Source organism: Crassostrea angulata, unplaced genomic scaffold, assembly GCF_025612915.1.
Source record: "Crassostrea angulata isolate pt1a10 unplaced genomic scaffold, ASM2561291v2 HiC_scaffold_47, whole genome shotgun sequence".
Taxonomy (NCBI): Eukaryota; Metazoa; Mollusca; class Bivalvia; order Ostreida; family Ostreidae; genus Magallana; species Magallana angulata.
Window position 1 is genome coordinate 659,730 of NW_026441602.1, and position 22,583 is coordinate 682,312.

General features: G+C 35.9%; 1 protein-coding gene across 7 annotated transcripts in view; it reads right to left on the reverse strand.

Moving 5' to 3' along the window:
- Positions 1-22,583, reverse strand: part of LOC128168774 (EF-hand calcium-binding domain-containing protein 6-like) — a 33,741-nt gene that overhangs the window by 6,996 nt on the left and 4,162 nt on the right. For all 7 annotated transcript variants that reach the window (XM_052834930.1, XM_052834928.1, XM_052834927.1 and 4 more), the window contains 19 exons: positions 19,046-19,143; positions 18,563-18,637; positions 16,987-17,053; positions 15,321-15,362; positions 14,298-14,458; positions 13,840-13,974; positions 13,085-13,478; positions 8,391-8,539; positions 8,119-8,226; positions 7,203-7,325; positions 6,858-7,034; positions 6,272-6,449; positions 4,443-4,496; positions 3,839-3,909; positions 3,475-3,623; positions 2,350-2,624; positions 1,244-1,330; positions 1,061-1,146; positions 775-874 (listed from right to left, as the gene is read on the reverse strand). In XM_052834930.1, coding sequence (XP_052690890.1) covers positions 775-874; positions 1,061-1,146; positions 1,244-1,330; positions 2,350-2,624; positions 3,475-3,623; positions 3,839-3,909; positions 4,443-4,496; positions 6,272-6,449; positions 6,858-7,034; positions 7,203-7,325; positions 8,119-8,226; positions 8,391-8,539; positions 13,085-13,478; positions 13,840-13,974; positions 14,298-14,458; positions 15,321-15,362; positions 16,987-17,053; positions 18,563-18,637; positions 19,046-19,143 — 2,529 coding nt within the window. The remainder of the gene's footprint in view (positions 1-774; positions 875-1,060; positions 1,147-1,243; positions 1,331-2,349; positions 2,625-3,474; positions 3,624-3,838; positions 3,910-4,442; positions 4,497-6,271; positions 6,450-6,857; positions 7,035-7,202; positions 7,326-8,118; positions 8,227-8,390; positions 8,540-13,084; positions 13,479-13,839; positions 13,975-14,297; positions 14,459-15,320; positions 15,363-16,986; positions 17,054-18,562; positions 18,638-19,045; positions 19,144-22,583) is intronic.

Sequence of the window (22,583 nt, forward strand, 5' to 3'; positions counted from 1 at the left end):
CAGTAATTTTCTAATTTTTTTTTATCAGTCGCATGACATACATATACCTAGAATGTGGTGCATTTTTAAAAAAAATGTGAATGCTCATTCTTAAACTAAACAAAGCAGAGCACAATACAGAACTGAAGCATAGAAATATTTGTAAATCAGGAGTAGCAATGAATGTAAATGAATAAAAACATCATTAGGAACATGTTGATAAACTGGACTTAATCTTCAGCCTTTAACTTGATAGCCATTATAAAGGTAAAATCAAGTGTCCTTTCTTGAGAGACCCTAACTGATCTACACTTCTGACATTGTGATATGTCATTAAACATTATACTGAGTTATCAATGCTGTGACATGTGACCTTACAACTTGGTATTTGACCTTTATTCCTGTATATCTTACCAATAGTTCTTGACATTTGACCTTTATTCCTTGATAGCTGACCTAAAGTTCTTGACATTTGGGCACAATAAGTTTATTCTTGTTTTTTTAAATCTATAATCCTGAACATTTGACCTTTAATCCTAGATATCTGATCACAGTCTGGAATATCTGACCTATAGCCCTAAATATCTGACCTATATAGTCCTGACCTTTAGTTGTGAGTTCTGACCTTCAATGGTGGACAACATTGACATTTACAATTGCTGACAGCTGGATTTTAGACATGGATATTTGACATTGAGTAATAGCCATTTGAATTAGATTTTTGACATTTACGTATATCGGTAGTTTGCTTTGTTTTTATTTGACCTATGAACTTTGAGATTTGACCTGGTTTACCTTTCTCTCTAGTTTGTGTGTGTGTTTGCTGAAGACCTGAGATTTGGACAGGTGAGGAGGGTTCTGAGAGTAGCACTTCATAAATTCCAGGTAGTGGAACCTACAGGTAAAAGTGACAGGAACAGGAAGTCAATATTCTGTACATGCCATAACAAAAGAAATAATATGTGTATAATGCTCTTATTTTTGTTGATATACTGGATCAGTTTCACTTTGAATACTGGACACTTTCTAACATAAAATATCTCTTTTTCCTCATTCTTTTTTTATCAGTTGTTTCCCCTACCTTCCATTTCGTTGTAGGTCAAATCTTTGACACAGATCACGTTTGTCTTCTTCAGACATTGGAAACTTCATGGTATTTAAAACTTCCTAAACAAAGGAATTAAAAATACAGATTGTTTAATTCATGTTTCACAAAAAGTTCAAAACTATTTAAATCTCTTTCTGCTTTATAAAGTAGTCTTACCTTCATATCGGAGATGGAAATAGTTGCGTTGCCATTTTTATCAATGAATTTAAAAACTGTCTTTAATCCTTCCCAATTTCCAACCACCTAACAAAAGGAAGAATATTAAAGTATTTTTTAACTAATAGACACATAAATTAAATAAACAATTTAATAGGAATTAGAAAATCACCATATCACCTTATTTTATTTAAAGATTTCTTCAGTTAAAATTTTGCGTTTAATATGTATAACTATATTTGACGGATTGCTCCTTAGTATAAGACATAAGTCTAAATTCTTTGTTAAGGTGGAATAACACATCATTACAAAATGGCTGACCTCTAATCGAAACAACATTTCGTTCTATTAAAAGGATTTCATCAACTGCAATATGTAACTTACTCCATAGCTGAGTGGATAAAGTGGATAAAGGTTTGTGATCCGTACATACCAAGGTCGAATACCGCAGGAGCCTCTGTTGTTACTGAATTGAATTTTTGCGATATTCATTTTTTATCCCCAAACTGCAAATTTCCTGCTTATTTGACATATTTTCAGTTTATCTTTCATTATGCCTTTTATAATCAAATAATTTACTGTTAATTTGAGTGATTTTTTCCAGGTGTGTTATTCCACCTTAATATAATAATGTCTAATTGATACTTTTTGTTCTACAAACTTGTAAATTATTGCCTTATATTTGTGTGGTTTCATTGATGCATGTCTTTTAAAGCATCAATTTCTATGGATTTTATAAAACAGTTTTGTAAATAAGTTTGTATGTAAATAACTAATGGCTCTATCAACACAAAAGACTGTCAAGTTTTTTTTAATTTGATGAACATCCTTTTTTTGTTATTGATCCATTCACTTTCTCTCACCAAGGCCTTTGATTCACTTTCTCTCACAAAGGCCTTTGATTCACTTTCTCTCACCAGGGCCTTTGCTTCACTTTCTCTCACCAAGGCCTTTGATTCACTTTCTCTCACCAAGGCCTTTGATTCACTTTCTTTCACAAAGGCCTTTGCTTCACTTTCTCTCACCAGAGCCTTTGCTTCACTTTCTCTCACCAGGGCCTTTGATTCACTTTTTTTCACAAAGGCCTTTGCTTCACTTTCCCTCACCTGAGACTTGATTTTGTTGAGGAGGTCCCTGGTTCGCTGACTTTTGTTTGACAAGGCCGTGCCTGGGGCCTTCTGTGCTACAACAGTGTCGACGGTGGTGGTTTTTGTGTTGTTCTCTGTGACAGAAGCCATGGTCATGGTTTGGGTGGTGGTGGCTACCTCTCCCGTGTTGGTGGTGACGGTGGTAGTGGTTTTCTGTTGTTGGGATGACACACTCTTCTCCCTTCTCTCTCGCTGCACTCTTTTAGCAGTTTCAATCAACTCTCTAGTGTCACCTTCAATACCAAATCACAGCATTTGTAGAATTTAAATATCACCGAGGCCATGATAGAAGCAATAATAAAACATAACACTGCATATAGAGTGCAATATCATACAATTATTACTGTTATTTAAGTCAACACAATGATTTAGCTACCCGAGAAGTACAATAATGTACTTCGAGGGTAGCTATATCATCGTATTTATAAAAAAACCCAGCTATAATTGTTTTATTACATGATGCAGCGATGATTTGATACATTGAAGCCATAGCCAAACAAATTGAGAAATGCAATTTTTCACTGGACGATCTATTTTTAGTCCAATGTATAAAATATCAAATGTTATATTGACCCTCAAGGTCACATGCAGGTGAATATTATATAAATAGTGCCTGTTTGGGAGGGTAACAGTTGAAATTGACACCCCGAGAAAACCATTGTCAACCGACGCGAAGCGGAGGTTGACAATGGTTTTCAAGGGGTGTCAATTTCAACTGTTATCCTCCCAAACAGGCACTATTTATTTTGTTATACTGAATGTCTTTTTTAAAATTTTTAAGAAAATTTTACTGCTTTTATATAGGAATAACGTGAATTCTACAGCGAACCGTACGCGCATAATTTTCGCGCATGTAACATTTTTTAATGTTACCCGTTGCCAAGTGCGTTGCTAACGCTGAGGGTAATAGTAAATATTATTAACTGCGTCTTAACCAATCAGATTTCAGTATTTAACATGAAAGTATAACAAAACATTTTATCTTTCTACTTTGTTGGATATTAGCCAATCAAAGAGGCAGGAATTAATCCACCACATAATAACAACCATTGGTACTCAGACCTAACGCTGGCCGAGACTCACTGTCTGTCTGTTCCCTCCTGACATCCTGCCCGGTCTGTTTCTGAGCGAACGCTTTGATGAGGGACTTGTAGCTGTACATTCCATCATTGGAAACATTGAGTCGGACCCAGACTCGATCCAGCTCCGAGTTTGTCAAGCTAACTCCACATCTGCAACAAAACAGAAATTTCCTTACAGACCTCCATCAAGCAAAACATCAATTCCCACAACAAGTTCCAATCAATAAAATGATATCTTATAAAAATAGATAACTAAATTGCATCTTATCTCATATTTTCACTGAAGTATTTTTTCTTGTCGAATTTTATTAAAGAAAAAAAAAACGACAACCTCAACTGTATTTTATAGAGAGAAAGAAACTCACAGTCGAAGCAGGGCACCGAACTGCCATTTGCTCATCCTGCCTGTCTTACGACGATCCATGTCTTGAAAATGCTGAAATCGTAAAGAAAATTACATCACTAATGTATATTAAACCTGAAAATGCTGAAATCAGAAACAAGATCACTCTATTAAAATAAGTGTCCTTGTTCGACCCAATAAATCAGATGCTGAATTTATCAAGAAGTTTATTGGACATGATTGTTCAATTCAATGAAACATTTGTTTTGCAAACTGATAAAAAATAAACTGTATTTCTACAGTCTATATATGCTATTAATCAATAATGATGTTCAGTGAATACTAAAATACTCTGTATGAAAAAGCTTACCAATTCAGTAAAGTTTTTAAATATTAATGAGGGTAAAACTCGATGTTTAAAGATTAATGTTGAAATATTATAATTTACAGTAGATCATAGTTTTACATGACTAGAAATATCCGAAGATTTTCCAAAGTCATGTCCTCGCATACATCATAAGACATGATGTAGGGAATATCTATTAAATATCTTTAGCATGCCTGGGCTGAAACCATGAATAATGTTTATATGTACTCATTTAAAGACAAAAAGTTAAAGCTCTCACCTTGTCAAAAGTGTGGAATCTATTGCGAAACAGCTCCTCTAAAATCTTCATCACCTACAACGCAATGTTTCTATTATTTTTTTCTGAATTTAGTTTCAGCACAAAATAAACAGGGAGACAAATGCTCCATTATTTGATACATTGTACAGAATAATAATGAATGATACTCATACCACACAGAGCAGGCAAACAGCCCTACATTTACATATCCCCGTGACAAACTGACATTGTGATCAATTCAAAGAAGTGTAAGAATGTGATGCACAAACTCTCTGTGAGGGTTGTCAGTGTTCATCATATTTAAAAAATTACTGCGAGAATCGCCTCAATAAATGGCATCATATAACATAGTCTTAGTATAGAAGTCTTATCATATTCTAAGATGCAATACGTTTCAAATATTTCAAAATTTCGAATAAAATTTATTTTCACTTCAGAAAGTGGAAATTTACTGATTGCTTGCTGAGATAAATCAATATTTACAACAAACTTCATTTTGGTAGGAAATAAAACAAACTTCTTTCAGCTTTCATGGCAGTTAATTATGTTACCTTTGGATTTGTAAAATGATATCAACAACCATAGAGCAGACAAGAACATTACAAACAGTTAGTAACATTGTGCTATTATCAAGGAATTGAATCAAAGGACTGGTACAACAGGTTTTTTTGGTCCAACATGATTAAATTCCAAGTGTAGTCAATGTTAGAACCCAATCAAAGGGGGATAGACAGAAATAGGTGGGATCACACAGTGAGTTCACTCCAGTGTGAAACATGTGGATTCAGTCAGGGGTGACAACTGTGGTATCACTCAAACATGGATTTTGTAAATTGCATACCTCTGTTGACAGATACTGAAAGCAAAACTTGTAAAGTAATAAGCCTTTCTATTAAGCACCCCTTATTGATCAGTATATCAGAAAAAATACAGAGGCTGAAGGTAATTAATCAGTATATCAGAAAGATCACATAGGTTGTATCTAACAGAAACAAGAGGCCAGTAGGCCTTAACGGTCACCTGAGTAGCATTTAAACCATAACCTTGTCAAGGAGTCTCATATATGCATTTTATAAGGTTTCATTCTGGAGTAGAAAATTATAAATTTGTAAAGTACTTATGTACTTACATCAGTGACTAGGTACTTACACCAGTGACTAAGTACTTACACCAGTGACTGAGTACTTACACCAGTGACTGGGTACTTACATCAGTGACAGGGTACTTACACCAGTGACTGGGTACTTACATCAGTGATAGGGTACTTACATCAGTGACTGAGTACTTACACCAGTGACTGGGTACTTACATCAATGACAGGGTACTTACATCAGTGACTGGGTATTAACACCAGTGACTGAGTACTTACACCAGTGACTGAGTACTTACACCAGTGACTGGGTACTTACATCAGTGACTGGGTACTTACATCAGTGACAGGGTACTTCCATCAGTGACTGGGTATTAACACCAGTGACTGAGTACTTACACCAGTGACTGAGAACTTACACCAGTGACTGGGTACTTACATCAGTGACTGGGTACTTACACCAGTGACTGAGTACTTACATCAGTGACTGGGTACTTATACCAGTGACTGAGTACTTACACCAGAGACTTGGTATTAACACCAGTGACTGGGTACTTACATCAGTGACTGAGTACTTACATCAGTGACTGGGTACTTATACCAGTGACTGGGTACTTACATCAGTGACTGGGTACTTACATCAGTGACTGGGTACTTACATCAGTGACAGGGTACTTATACCAGTGACTGGGTACTTACATCAGTGACTGGGTACTTATACCAGTGACTGGGTACTTACATCAGTGATGGTTCTGATGTTATCCTGGGGCTGGACACCGACTGCCTCTGGCTGGGAGTGCATGAAGGTCTTGGCTTTCTCCCTGAGTCGGTCCACTGCCGAGGACTGCACCATAGAGGCAGGGACGACCTGACAGACATCCAGTCCCCCCTCCTGCTTCCTGTTCCACGACCCAGGCCTACAACAAACACAAGGTCACGTTATTCAAGGTCGTCATCAGTGTCAAATCATGACATGGTTCTCTCAGTTTAAGCGCCATTCTGTCATCATGATAATTTACTACAGGCATCTGCTGATTTCACAGCGTTTTGATCAGATAAATTCATAGTCCATTCACGGTCCCCGTGAGAAGTGAATTGGATATAAGACAATATGAAGTTAATGTTTTCAATTTTTCAATTGGGTCCACCAATTTTTAAATTACTGGGTATTTAAAACTTTGAAATTCCAAGTCCTTCAAGATTCATCACCCAATAGTACTATGTAAAGATGCTGACAATTAGAAGACAATGATACTAAGATACTGAACGCAGATGGAATCACAGTGATACATGTATGATAATGATAGAGAAGAATGGATACTAACGGGACGTCAAACATCTGGAGGAACTTGTTGTAGGGGATCAGTCCATCACTGTCCTGTCCCACATCACACTTAACCTGATCCCACTGGCGCTCAGACATGGGGTACCCTAGCCGCTTCTCTATCCCGCTGCGGAACTCGTGCGGGGTGATTACACCCAAACCATACTTGTCACAGGACCTGAAGGAAAAGCCAACCATTGAAATATCTCTCAACAAACTCCAACAGTGACCAGCCCCCAGTCTGTTGGTAAAAGCTTGCTTACATTGACAAGAACAAGTTGCAGAAAACATCATGTTTGGCTTAATAATCTGCAATGATCCTTTTTTTCTGATATAAAGCAATTACTTGAAGTAGCCGATCAGCTTGAGGAAATCTCCGTGAAGTAAATCGACCAATCGAACGTCAAGTTCTTCTGAAGTCAAAGAGTGTTGAGGAAGGGGCCATGCTGGAAACTTCTTATCCTGGAATCTGGAAATCATAGAATGGAATTCATCACTTATGACATTGATAAATCACAAATCACTGTACAGTTATAAAATAAATGATCTATACATATACTTTATATAATAAAGTCTATACATAAGTACTTTTTATTTCTTTACATCAAATGTTTAATTTTCCATTAACAGTAGTCTCTACATGATTCAAAGATATCAAAATTTTAGGCTACATAATATCATCTTTAAATTGATTGTCCATCACTATCTATTGTGATATTTTTCTTTGACATATGTTGACTTCGTCTATCATTGACTAAATCTCTGACACACATTTTATCATATACATGTCTCCCACAATCATGTACCACAGACTGGTTCTCAATATACTCGTGTTCTATTGACTGGTTCTCTGATATACTCGTGTTCTATTGACTGGTTCTCTGATATACTCGTGTTCTATTGACTGGTTCTCTGATATACTCGTGTTCTATTGACTGGTTCTCTGATATACTCGTGTTCTATTGACTGGTTCTCTGATATACTCGTGTTCTATTGACTGGTTCTCTGATATACTCATATTCTATTGACTGGTTCTCTGATATACTCGTGTTCTATTGACTGGTTCTCTGATATACTCGTGTTCTATTGACTGGTTCTCTGATCTACTCGTGTTCTATTGACTGGTTCTCTGATATATCCATATTCTATTGACTGGTTCTCTGATATACCCATTTTCAATTGACTGGTTCTCTGATAAACCCATTTTTTATTGACTGGTTCTCTGATATACCCATTTTATTGACTGGTTCTCTGCCACTTACTGTTGGCTGGTGACAACCCTGTTTGTGACACTGTTTTCTGATTTACTCTGAAACTTGTTCAGGAATTCCTTGTAGTTCACCTGCCCACGAATTGTTCTCACTCCATTTCTGTAAAACAGTATACACATTAAACAGAATGTATTAAATCATAATGTGATCTTTCACTCAGGACTGTGATTACAATGAAATTAACAATACAGCTACCAACTCCATCTTCAGGATTATAGGTTAATTCATGATACAATTACAATCATCCATCATTCACATCTCACCTTGCTAGGAAGTTGTCAAGGTCGGTCACAGATATATTCAGACCAAACTCCTGGAGAACGCGACGGAAGTCGACACGAGAAATGTATCCATCACTCAGGTAGTCAAACAGGTCAAAAGCTGAGAGCATGGCATTGTAAGACTCCTCAAACTGCAATGAAATCAAATGAAGGGATTAGAGTTGTTTCAATTACAGAGTAATCATACACCACTACAGGTCAAAAGCTGAGAGCATGGCATTGTAAGACTCCTCAAAGATTAGAGTTGTAATTAAACAACAGGTCAAAGGTCGTGTCAGCTATAAGGCATTACACAACTCCTCAAACTCAAAAGAAACCAATTAAAGCTTAGGGATCTACCAGCTCTTAGCTTAATTGAGATTCCCATGATTTATATGGAACACCAGTATATACACGCATCTATAATATTATATAAATTGGTACACTCAGTGTTGTACCACTAAAAAGACTTCATTTTAAAAACATATTATTTGAATTATTGTTTTATAAAATATTATATCTTTATATCTGAATAGCTGCAGTAAGGGTATGTTAGTGTAGTTTACATACAATCTAAATCTAGTTGCAAACAATTGATATATCTGTTATCATTGTTTAAGGTGAATGCACCTACTGGTTTTTAAGGTAAGGTTTGCGGTTACAGGGAGATAACTCACACATTTTCATTGTGACGTAACACCAACTACCCTTTATTTCAGCTATGACATCAAAATTTATATGACGTCATAATTGATTTCAGGTTTTTTTTTATTTCTAGGGTTTTGTAGTTTCAATGAAAAATTCACAAAAATGAAGTCTGCATCATATGCTTTTGAATAGTGTTTTAGGAACATCAGATTACTCATATTCTAAGATACATTTTTCCTGAAATCAGTGGACTTGGAAAGGTTTCAAATAATATGTTTCCGTTTACATAATAGTAGTCCAAAATTAAGACTTCTGTTGCATTTTATTCTATTTTTAGATACATGTAGTTCATCAGAAATGAATAAAATTGAATCATGATATAAATAGTGACATTATTTTGGAACATTTTAAGCATAAATATCCCCCATAATAGTCCTGACACATATAAAATGTCCATATACATATTTTCACGAAATTGTTTACATTTCATCAACATGGAAATTGGAAATCATGAAATTTGACCTTTTGTAGTTATAAAATGGGATGGGCAAAATCATTTGAATTTCATGAGAAAGACTTTCGTATAGTGAACAAAATGGTATGTAACTTTGGTACAACTTCCAAAAAATGCAAGCCGCAAACCTTACCTTAAATAAAAATAAAAATCATCCAACTAACATCTTGTAATACATTATTGTTTGTATACCTTCAATAAGGACCCCCCCCCCCCCCCCCCCCCAATCCCAATTAACCTAACACTGTACTCAATGCATGAGTGCATCACCTTGTGGGAAAATATTATACCCAATCTCAATTCTATACCTCATAGTGGTCAGTTACAGAGCGGGTGATGGAGAGCGAGGTCTTGCTGCGGATATGGGCGGACTGTGGACGACCACAGTCAGCCCTAAAGCCCACTGATGTACGACAGCGAACCTCGGTACTGGTGGTGCTTGTTCGTTGATGCACGACCTTGGAAAATCCCACTATCTCCATCATATTAAGTCTCGTTCTAATTATAGCTGTCTCAGAATTTCAACCTTGGAATCACTGAACTGCTTTCTGCACGAATATCCTATAATTCATTAGCTCTTTCTCTGCCCTTTCACACATTAATCACAGAACTTATAAATACATATACTTCAGGAATCTCATATATATAGAATCCTTCATGTCACCATATTCATCACAATGGAGTCATGATCAGTACCACCATGAAATTACTCCACCGAGCTAAAACCTGACCCAGATACCTCCCCTCTCCTAGTCAACCGTACACACACAAACACTGAGTTACTATGCCTATATAAACATTACTTTCTCGGACCAGATCACTCTTAAATTCCACATCCTGGCATTTAATGTCATATCTTCTGACAACACTCTTCACTTTTAAACACAGCTCCAGGTTTAAAGGTCTGGGAACATTACCATAAATACCCGAGTTCTCGCACCTTTCTCAGGTAGATATCTATTTACACCTGTTGCTATGATGAAATCCTGATTCCACACTCCCAGAAAAAAATTGATTTACCTACTTACACCTCATTACATTGACATATTGATTTCACATGGATCGGTCCTCAATTACACAACCTATTGATCTCTGATCAGTTTCCAGAGATCTAATACAAAATTTGTAGGGCTACAAATACCACTGACTTAATTAGCTTATGATGACATTTACTCAAAACAGAGAAATTTAAAAAACTGTTTCTTTGATTTTTGGAGTGCATTTAAATTTGATGTAACCAATTTGGCTGAGCAGGCTTTTAAATGTAACACTGTAACCAGTATGTCGTTACCATTAAGTCTCCATTTAATTTTTTTTTTCTAAATGCTTATTATATTTTTTAAAAATGTCTTTGTTAGTTTGAAAAAATTAGTAAAATGTTGGTTCTGGTTAGGAAAAATAGAACCCCAAGGTTGGGTGGATTAACATTTATATCTAACAGGCAACTTAATACTGTAAAAGTGATAATTTAAACTGTTTGTAAAGTATGCATTTTCTGGAGTCAAACACTACATGTGGATATTGAATATGCAGTTGCATGATTTACCTACATTCGATTCAACTTTTTACCATGTGCATGGGAACGTTAACATTATATGTGGTTTTAAGCTTACTGAGTAACTAGTGAAAATTTCCCCCATGTGTATATGACCACTTTACAGCAGAAATGTAATTTGGTGGTCAAATTCTTGTCATTTTAGGCCTTATTTAGCTGTATTTAGAGTCTTTATTGCTTTATACATCTTATCATTTTATAAAGTTGTATACACTTAAATTTTTAAATTCTTCACAAATTCAAAGCTTGGCGGTTTATAAAGCGTAATCTGCCCCAAACCATTTTATATTGTATAAAACAAATAAATATTGGATTCATTCCTTAAATATTTCAAAGGTACATATTTTTAAATCACATGAACTGTGTTAAAAAGGCAAATAAATATTTTCAAAAAATCTAAAAACTTAAAAAAATTGTCTCATTTATTTTGGTGTCTCAAAACTAATGAACCAGAAATTTATCAAAGACCAAGATTACTCATATAAACTTTTTGGTTAGCTGTAGTGTAGTGTAGACTGTCTATTTTAAAATAGGCGCTGTAGTATAGACAGTCTACTAGAACTTAACCTGTACTTAAACAGTCTACAACACACCCTGTAATGTGGATAGTCTATTACTCACTATATAGTGTAGACAGTCTATTACTCACTATATAGTGTAGACAGTCTATTACTCACTATATAGTGTAGACAGTCTATTACTAACCCTGTAATGTAGACAGTCTATTACTCACTCTGTAGTGTAGACAGTCTATTATTCACTCTGTAGTGTAGACAGTCTATTACTCACTCTGTAGTGTAGACAGTCTATAACTCACCCTGTAGTGTAGACAGTCTATTATTCACCTTGTAGTGTAGACAGTCTATTACTCACACTGTAGTGTAGACAGTCTATTACTAACCTTGTAGTGTAGACAGTCTATTACTAGCCTTGTAGTGTAGACAGTCTATTACTAGCCTTGTAGTGTAGACAGTCTATTACTCACACTGTAGTGAAGACAGTCTATAACTAACCTTGTAGTGTAGACAGTCTATTACTCACTCTATAGTGTAGACAGTCTATGATATGAACTCGCCATGTAGTGTAGACATTCTATTACTCACTCTGTAGTGTAGGCAGTCTATGATATTAACTCACCCTGTAGACAGTCTATAACTCACCCTGTAGTTTAGACAGTCTATAACTCACCCTGTAGTGTAGACAGTCTATAACTCACCCTGTAGTGTAGACAGTCTATAACTCACCCTGTAGTGTAGAAAGTCTATCACTCACCCTGTAGTGTAGAAAGTCTATCACTCACCCTGTAGTGTAGAAAGTCTATCACTCACCCTGTAGTGTAGAAAGTCTATCACTCACCCTGTAGACAGTCTATAACTCACCCTGTAGTGTAGAAAGTCTATCACTCACCCTGTAGACAGTCTATAACTCACCCTATAGTGTAGAAAGTCTATCACTCACTCTGTAGTGTAGAAAGTCTATCACTCACCCTGTAGTGTAGACAGTCTATCACTCACCCTGTAGTGTAGAAAGTCTATCACTCACCCTGTAGTGTAGAAAGTCTATCACTCACCCTGTAGTGTAGACAGTCTATCACTCACCCTGTAGTGTAGAAAGTCTATCACTCACCCTGTAGTGTAGAAAGTCTATCACTCACCCTGTAGTGTAGAAAGTCTATCACTCACCCTGTAGTGTAGAAAGTCTATAACTCACCCTGTAGTGTAGAAAGTCTATCACTCACCCTGTAGTGTAGAAAGTCTATCACTCACCCTGTAGTGTAGACAGTCTATAACTCACCCTGTAGACAGTTTATAACTCACCCTGTAGTGTAGACAGTCTATAACTCACCCTGTAGTGTAGAAAGTCTATCACTCACCCTGTAGTGTAGAAAGTCTATCACTCACCCTGTAGTGTAGACAGTCTATAACTCACCCTGTAGTGTAGAAAGTCTATCACTCACCCTGTAGACAGTCTATAACTCACCCTGTAGTGTAGACAGTCTATGATGTTCTCCAGTTTTGGCTGAACCTTCTTTTTGCGGCTGATATTGATCTTGATTTCCTCCCCTTTGTCTGGTTCCCCTGAGTCTTTACTGGTTGCCAGCTCTGATGCTTTATTTTTGTCAGTGTTGTCTGTTTCCTTGGTTGGCTCTGCTGTCTCTTGTGTAGTCTCGCCTGGTATATCCTGTGCAGAAGGCTCACTCTCCTCAGTCTGACTGTTGTGAGTTAAGGTCACGACCTTGGCCTCTGATTTCGGTCTGACCTTGAGCTCCACAGAGGTCTTGCTGCGGTGTGAAAATGTTTTGGGTCGGGTATCTATGGCTGCCCGTTTTAAGAATAGACTGGTCCTGATGGCTCCCAAACCCTCTTTGTCGTACCTGTAATGGTTCAGAATGTGATTTTTACTTTTTTAATATTTTCTTCCTTGAAGCCTTAGAAAACAAAACAAGTTGCATAAAAATCATCTTGCATTAAAATCATGCTGGACTTATTTTATCAGGATTTTCCCCATTACATCTCATTACATGACAAATTTGATGATTTTACTTCTATGTCCTGAAAACTGCTGAACCATGTCTTAAACAGGTGGACAGACAGAGAGACCATGTGATTCCAACATACAACTCAGTCACATCTATGTAAGATGTTCAAGAAATCCAACATGCTAATTTACGGCAGGCATGTTCAATAATTTGTGTGACAATATAGTAAATAAAGTTTTATGGAGGAATCACGCACCGCTGCCATAGTGATGTGAATTCGCTGTCTGTCATGAAGATTCCGAGTTGAGCGTGTGCCTCTCGAAGCTGCGGGGGCACAATTCTTCCATTGGCCTGAAAACATGCAGCGGGAAAGACCTGTCTTGCATCGTCTCTGTAACAGACAGTGCTTGGGTAAGAATAGGGAGAACAGGTAAGACAGGTGTATATGTATACTGTAATGTTGCGTATTAGTTTATCATACAACATATCTGCATACTTTCTTGTTGCATATTTGTGTGTTATAGCACAACTTTGTGTACTGTATATGTTGTGTTTTATATCATAGCACAATTTTGTAGGAATAATTACATTATATATGGGTGTATTACAGCACACCTATGTTTAATTTATGTTACATATTGGTGTGTCATAGCACAATTTGGTGTACGTACATGTTGTGTTTTGGTGTATTATAGCACATTTTTGTATACTCACATGTTGCGTATTTTCTCCCTGAACAGAGTGTCGGAGTATGGCGCTGACAGATAGGGGTTGGTAACTATGGTGTCTGTGCGTATAAGCTCGGCCTCAGGGTAGTGACGACATTTCTCTTTCTCTAGCCGCTGTAGCGGACGCACCCACTCCTTCTGCACTGTCTAGACACAGAAGACAGGTGAAAAAGTGTCAAAAAATAAAGCAATATAACAGACAACAGAAAACACAAACATCATGTTACAATGAACAACATCACAATCTCTGTTGTACATGTACTTCAAAGTTCAACAAAATTTACTCAATTAAAAAACAAACGTGAAAATTAATCAAGTCCTTGTCAACTGTAACGACTGCAACTCTCGGTCTCTCTGTCTGTCTGTCTGTCTCTCTCTCTCTCTGTCTGTCTCTGTCTGTCTGTCTGTCTCTCTGTCTGTCTGTCTGTCTGTCTGTCTCTCTCTCTCTCTCTCTCTCTCTCTCTCTCTGTGTTACATATTTATTCCAGAGATTGCTTTCCAATAAATCTCAGGCTGCCATTGATTCTTGTCTATTCTACAAAGCAAAACAACAAACACGCAAAGGACAAAACAGCAACAGACACACAAGAGTTGGGGGAACAGGCAAGGAGAACTATTCAAGAGGTGACATTTAGAACAACAAAAACAACAACAACGAGTGTGTTATCCATGCGTGCCCAGGATTACCGCTATACCAGACCATGATGACAGCATTAGGGTACAAAACCAGTGACTAGGTATAAATTAGGTCAATCATGTTAGCACTACTATAACTACAATATCAAGTTCTTCATGCAGTCTAAACAGGCATTCTGTGGGACATTGGATTTATTGTACAAGTAATGAATTAGAAACATACAGCTGAAACATTTAGAAAGTTACAGTGGATTTGACAAAGATGTCATGTAATACATATATGGGTATACACATAATATTGTACATCTCAGGGAATTCTGGGAGTCCACAGTTAACAACATCAACATGAGGCTCCATCACCATGGAAACTTACCAAGCCAGGGAGACGTCGGTTCACCACCTTACAGAGAACTGCCTGCAAAGTTACCACAATAGGCGGCCCATCAGACAACTAGGATTCTTATTAATCACGGATAATATGATTACCTTTCCATGGTCTCTAGCTAGCTGAGTCTTCAACTGTAGCAGTCTCTAGCTAGCTGAGTCTTCAACTGTAGCAGTCTCTAGCTAGCTGAGTCTTCAACAGTGCATCATGTCACATAATCATATATACATGCTCCAAGACAAAACAACAAGTTTGTGCATTTGAGTGTTTGAGAGTGGGCTGTAACGCATGCTGTTCAGGCTTTTAATGAAATGATTTCAGTGCATAGATGTATATTCACATACCATTTTGTTAGCCATTTCTCTGAGTGCAATGAAAAATCAAACGATAAAAAATAAGAATGTCTCTTTCAACCATTGCTCATCCTAAATAATTTAAATCTTCAAATGACAATATGATAATTTTCTGACATGTTAGGGAACATTCTACAGATCAAAGCGACTAATGGCCTTGTGTAGATAGCTCTGGAACTGTCACTGTCTGGCCCACAACAATTACAGTACCTATATCTACCCTCTATTCTCCAGTTAAGTCTTTTCTATCACAGCTAAAGTACAGATTCAAAGTGAAAACAAACAGAATTTAAATTCTTGAGCAACACTTCTTTTAGGAACTTGCTTAATTACCACGTTCTGGCCATCAAAAGGCCTGACAGTTGGCTACTTGTGGATTTGAATGCTGTAATCAGCTAAGATGATCATCTCGAGAATGTAATTAATTAAGAGATGTATAGGCTACACACAGCAGTATATAACAGTTAAGCATTGCTACCAAGGGAGTATGGGAGCTACATAGCAAGCTCTACATAATGCATCACTTCAATCACATCATCAGGGATGTCTCTAAGACCAGGGGGGTGGGGAATTCCCCCGCCTAAAATGCCTTATATACCCGACAATTATTGCATTTCAAACACAATGTAGCTATAAGCAAGACCCCCTGACCCCCTTCTACTTTTTTATTTCTTCCTTCTACTTCAATTTTTAGAGACAATCCTGCATCATGTAGCTGATCCTTCTCTACTGAGGGAGCGGGAAGCTATATATATGTTACCATTGATGGCTAGTCTATATCTCACCACACCTTCTCTGCTAAGGGAGCGGGAAGCTATATATATTTTACCATTGATGGCTAGTCTATATCTCACCACACCTTCTCTGCTGAGGGAGCGGGAAGCTATATATATGTTACCATTGATGGCTAGTCTATATCTCACCACACCTTCTCTGCTGAGGGAGCGGGAAGCTATATATATTTTACCATTGATGGCTAGTCTATATCTCACCACACTGTGGGAGCGGGAAGCTATATATATGCTACCATTGATGGCTAGTCTATATCTCACCACACTGAGGGAGCGGGAAGCTATATATATTTTACCATTGATGGCTAGTCTATATCTCACCACACTGAGGGAGTGGGAAGCTATATATATGCTACCATTGATGGATAGTCTATATCTCACCACACTGAGGGAGCGGGAAGCTATATATATGCTACCATTGATGGATAGTCTATATCTCACCACACTGAGGGAGCGGGAAGCTATATATAAGTTACCATTGATGGATAGTCTATATCTCACCACACCTACCTCATTATCCTTGAAGCAGGCCACAAAACTGTCAAAGGAAATGTGTTCCTTCCTGTCCAGTCCAGTTCTAGTCAAACAGAAAACAGGGATAGGTAAAGCACCCACCAGCATTGACATTGTAGTGTTTTTTTAGTCAATTAAATGTAAATTACTTCAGAGTTCAAGCTATATAAATTCAAACTCAGGCTTCATCACAAATAACTTCTATATGTCGATTCCTTATAAGTAGATCAACAACTAACCTTAACAAGAATCATCTTTGACAAGTTTGAACATTCTGCTCTCTGGTGAACCCATAGTCTATAGACTTTACCCTTGAATAATTCAAACTGACTTATCCTTTGAATAATTCAAACTTACTTTCTCTTTGAATAATTCAAACTGACTTATCCTTTGAATAATTCAAACTGACTTTCTCTTTGAATAATTCAAACTGACTTATCCTTTGAATAATTCAAACTGATTTTCCCTTTGAATAATTCAAACTGACTTATCCTTTGAATAATTCACACTGACTAATCCTTTGAATAATTCAAACTGACTTTCTCTTTGAATAATTCAAACTAATGACCCTTTGAATATTCAAACTGACTCACCCTTTAAATAAGTCAAACTGACTTATCCTTTGAATAATTCACACTGACTAATCCTTTGAATAATTCAAACTGACTTATCCTTTGAATATTCAAACTGACTTATCCTTTAAATAATTCACACTGACTTATCCTTTGAATAATACCAGCTGACTTATCCTTTGAATAATTCCAACAGAATTTCACCTTGAATAATTCAAATTGGCTTACCCTTTGACTAATGAAACCAACTTACACTTTGAATAATCATACAAACTTACCTTTTGAATAGACTTATCCTTTGAATAATTCAAACTGACTCACCCTTTGAATATTCAAACTGACTCACCCTTTGAATATTCTAACTGACTCACCCTTTGAATAATCAAACTGACTCATGCTTTGAATATTCAAACTGACTCATCCTTTGAATATTCAAACTGACTCACCCTTTGAATATTCAAACTGACTCATCCTTTGAATATTCTAACTGACTCACCCTTTGAATAATCAAACTGACTCATGCTTTGAATATTCAAACTGACTCATCCTTTGAATATTCAAACTGACTCATCCTTTGAATAATTCAAACTGACTCATACTTTGAATATTCATACTGACTCACCCTTTGAATATTCAAACTGACTCATCCTTTGAATAATTCAAACTGACTCATACTTTGAATATTCATACTGACTCACCCTTTGAATAATCAAACTGACTCATGCTTTGAATATTCAAACTGACTCATCCTTTGAATAATTCAAACTGACTCACCCTTTGAATATTCAAACTGACTCATCCTTTGAATATTCAAACTGACTTACCCTTTGAATAATCAAACTGACTCATGCTTTGAATATTCAAACAGACTCACCCTTTGAATAATTCAAACTGACTTACCCTTTGAATTATTCAAACTGACTTACCCTTTGAATATTCATACTGACTCATCTGTTGAATATTCAAACTGACTCAACCTATGAATATTCAAACTGACTCACCCTTTAAGGAATTTGTTGAATTGTTCCTGTGTGAGATATCCCACCAGACTGTACAGAATCCTGAGCAGGGCTTCCCTGTAAAAACAAGTAAACAAACAGTTAAATCTACTTAATGTCTCAAACTTTCATTCCTTTACTTGCAGTTCACTGTTACTTGTACCTTTTTTATTTACTGCTGTTTGAAACAATCTATACAGTCCTTATATTTGGGGGTTTTCTTGTATTTTATTGATACTTTGACACAGCCCTTTGCTTACTTATTGGTATTCATTAATACCTTGATACAAGTCCTGATCTACCTATGAATTTGTATATTATTGATCTTCTAATCCTGTCCCTTTATTTTACTTTTATTCATTCTATTAATTGATATGTCATTGATTCTGTGCCTATGATAGTTTTCTTGTGTGACCTTGATAGCCAGTCTTGTTGTTTATTTGAATGAATACACCAACCCTTTATTTGTTTACATGTTTTTCCTACCTTGATACGGTCCCTTTCCCTGTAGGGTCGTTGGCCTTGAACATGTGCCTCAGTCCATAAAACCCTGTTGTCAGTTTGTCCTTGATCTTCTCTATCACCTGTCATGGTCAACAAAAACAAAGGAATTAAAATATTCTTATTTATTAAATCTGATTGGCACAAGCTGAGAACACTGGTCTCATCAGCTCTGATACAATAAAGTTCATTATATCATTTAAATAATGATAAATAATTGAATATTTACATAAGACATATTTTTTGCATGTAAAGTGTGTAGAAAGCTATGTACTGCAGATATAACACGGTAAAAGACACACAGGGTACTTAAAGGTTAAATTATGATGATTTTTAATATGACGTCATATACTTTGAACGCTGTAAAAGTGCTATGTCACAAGTGAAAATTAATGTTCAGGCTTGTGGCTGTTACAGTGGCTCTTCCATTAATTAAGGTCTTCCGTTTCCAACGGAAGACCTTATTGTTATTGCTTTGTTTCTTCTTCCCTATTATTATTATTTTTTTTCTTACAAATTTTGTGCACGCCATTTCTCAGCAACGGCTCATTTAATTTTTATGAAACTTTCAGATCTGATAGGTATTGATCTGAACCTTGTTGCAAATTTTTTTTATTGATGACGTCACTTCCGTTTTTGAGATATCGTCGATTTTATAATTTTTATAGGGGTATTTTGTCGGTGGAACTCCTCTTTAACTATTGCAGATATAAAGTTGAAATTTTCAGGGTTAATAGACAAAAGACTGAAGTTGTGCATGAAGGTCTTAAATCATTTTTATCTTGAAAAGCGCCGACGCTCGCCTGGACCCGAAAATTGAAATTAAAAAAAAGTCGTGAATTTTCGTACTTTTCTTTCTTTATCTCTTTTCTGGAAAATATCTTGTTAAAACATGTAATGTAAAAAAGGTTTATATTTACAAGACCTTTCTTTTGATACCAAGAAGAAGGGGCTGGCCCCTTATATTAGGGACCTATAGAGCTCTAAAATCTTTTATCTATAGCTCTTTACTGAGGTATATTTTGTAATAGATTATAAAAGCAAATATGTTTATCTTACAGTTATGAAGCCCAACAACATAACGATTTTTTCATGTGTTACGTAATTAAGGGTTTTAAGGGGTCAAAAGTCCAAAACTTTGATCACCTATTTCTCAAAAAGTAAAAATATTTTGAAATGCAGTATAGAATTAAAGATGCTCAAAATGATGAAACTAACAACATGCAACCTTCAAAATTTGCTTCAGCAGCCCCAATAAGGAGATAAGGGACCGGCCCTTAAACGTTTTTTTTCAGATATCTCAAAAACGGTAACGAATTTCTTAACAACTGTTGAGCAATATGTCTTTAAAATTAAATGACCTTTCATTTGATACCAAGAAAAAGGGGCTGGCCCCTAATATTAGGCACATAAAAGGGTTCTAAAGTCTTTTTCTACAGCTCTTTACCGAGGTATATTTTGTAATGTATTAGAGAAGCAAATATATTTATCTAACAACCTTAATCTTGCAACCTTCAAACTTTAGTACAGTGGCCCCAATAAGGAGATAATGGACCCGCCCTAAAACGTTTTTTCTCAGATATCTCAAGAATGTTGACGAATTTATAAACACTTGTTAAACAAAGCTCTTACACCTGAAACAAAATAGTATCCGGCCTTTAGAATGTACACCTTGCTCTCTGTTCTTAAACATATTTAGCTGTTCACAGCAAAATCAAGATCGAACATATATATGACATTCTAAAATCAGACGGAAGACCTCCTCGTTGCTCGCAACGAGATCGTGTCTAGTTTGAACTTACATTTGCAGACATGGCAAGAAGTTAAAGAAATGTACGAGGGTTGTCCAAAAAGTTCGTGGACAATCGCATTTCTGTCATTTTAAATGGGTTTATATATATACATATTGTATATTGAAATGTTTGTCATAAAATTTAAAATCAAACTAAAATGGTTTTGAATGCTATCCATAAAATTAAACTAAATTTTTAATGTATCAAAGGGTCATGTAAAGAACGCACGGCCCAGTGTTAAAATTGTCCAAACTTTGTAATTGAGTTTTTAGATATGATCATGTTTACAGTTTCTATAAAACATGTCAAAATTTCATAAGCTTCTATTATGATGTAGTCTGTATGGTGTACGTTATTTTCATACATCATTTGAAGCCGTTTTCAAACTAGCAGAGGACTTTTAAAAGATATTACGGCAAGAACATGTCTTTAAAAACGCCAAAGAAAGCGACGTCGGCATGTACATTGCTCTGATTTTTATACATATACATTATTGCACTCTATATTGAAATATTATAATACTTTCCTGAAAATGGGGCCGTTATTTTGAATATAATTTTATGTGTTCACGAACTTTTTGGACAACCCTCGTAAAAGTAAACATTAAATCATAATTTTTTAAAAGATATAATATTGAAACTGCAACGGTGTGTGCAAGCAAATTTTCATAATTAAGGTGCTAAGGTGCATAACTCAATTAATTTGTATGCCCACACCGTTGCAGTTATGAAACTATATTTTTCAAAAAAAATAATGATTCAATTTAATGCTTAAATAAACTAATAACTGAAGCATAATTTACACATCAAAATCATTTTGTATTTTATTGAAATTATATATTTGATTGCATTAATACTTAAATAACCTTGAAAAGGCTTCCTTTTGTACTTACCGTAAGACAACATGCAGTTCATTTCAAACAATTAAATAAGTAGCAATCAGTACGAATCTAAGTTCATTTTGCATAACCACCCCCCCCCCCTCCCCCCCTAGTCCTCACTTCCTTTTAAGTAAAACTAATAATTGACAAGATGACATTTTGTGATTACAGACTTGAAGTAGAATCAGATGAACTAAGGTAGCTAAACACAGTTTCATATAAAAACCGGGAGGTTTTCTCTAGGAAAAAGCATGATGGGTAGGGATTTTTTCTGCTATTTTTATGCAGAGTACATGAAAATTATTTTTTTTCATTCTCAATTGCATAATATAGAGGTTTATCTTTCAAATACATGAAAAAAGTATGTAGAAAAATTACAAAAATTTTATTTTGTGAGACTCTAAAATAAAGGGAGGTAACTCCAAAAACATCTGGATTTTATGCGTGCAGAATTTCATGATTTTTTTAGCAGGTAATATAGCTCTTTAAAAAGCTGGCGGATGTACCCTGAATATACTATAAAACAATGCCTGGGCTTGCTCTTGAAAATGCACAGAAATTAAAATGGCTGATTTGTTTGCATTCTGCTGATAGGGGGAGCCTAAAATGCAGTGTTTTACAGATACTGTGATGCACAGGTGTACCGCATTTAGAGGCATCCTTTTGTCAATTTTCGTCAAGATTTGAGTGCCAAATAAATTTTAGCATTAAGTTACATTTGCATTATTCTTAAATATTTACAAAATTCACAATTCTATCTTATTTCATTTTATACGCGTCAGTTTTGCTTGTCCCTCATCTAAAAATGTCCTTATAACATAACGTTACATATAAAACTGTTTTTTCCACC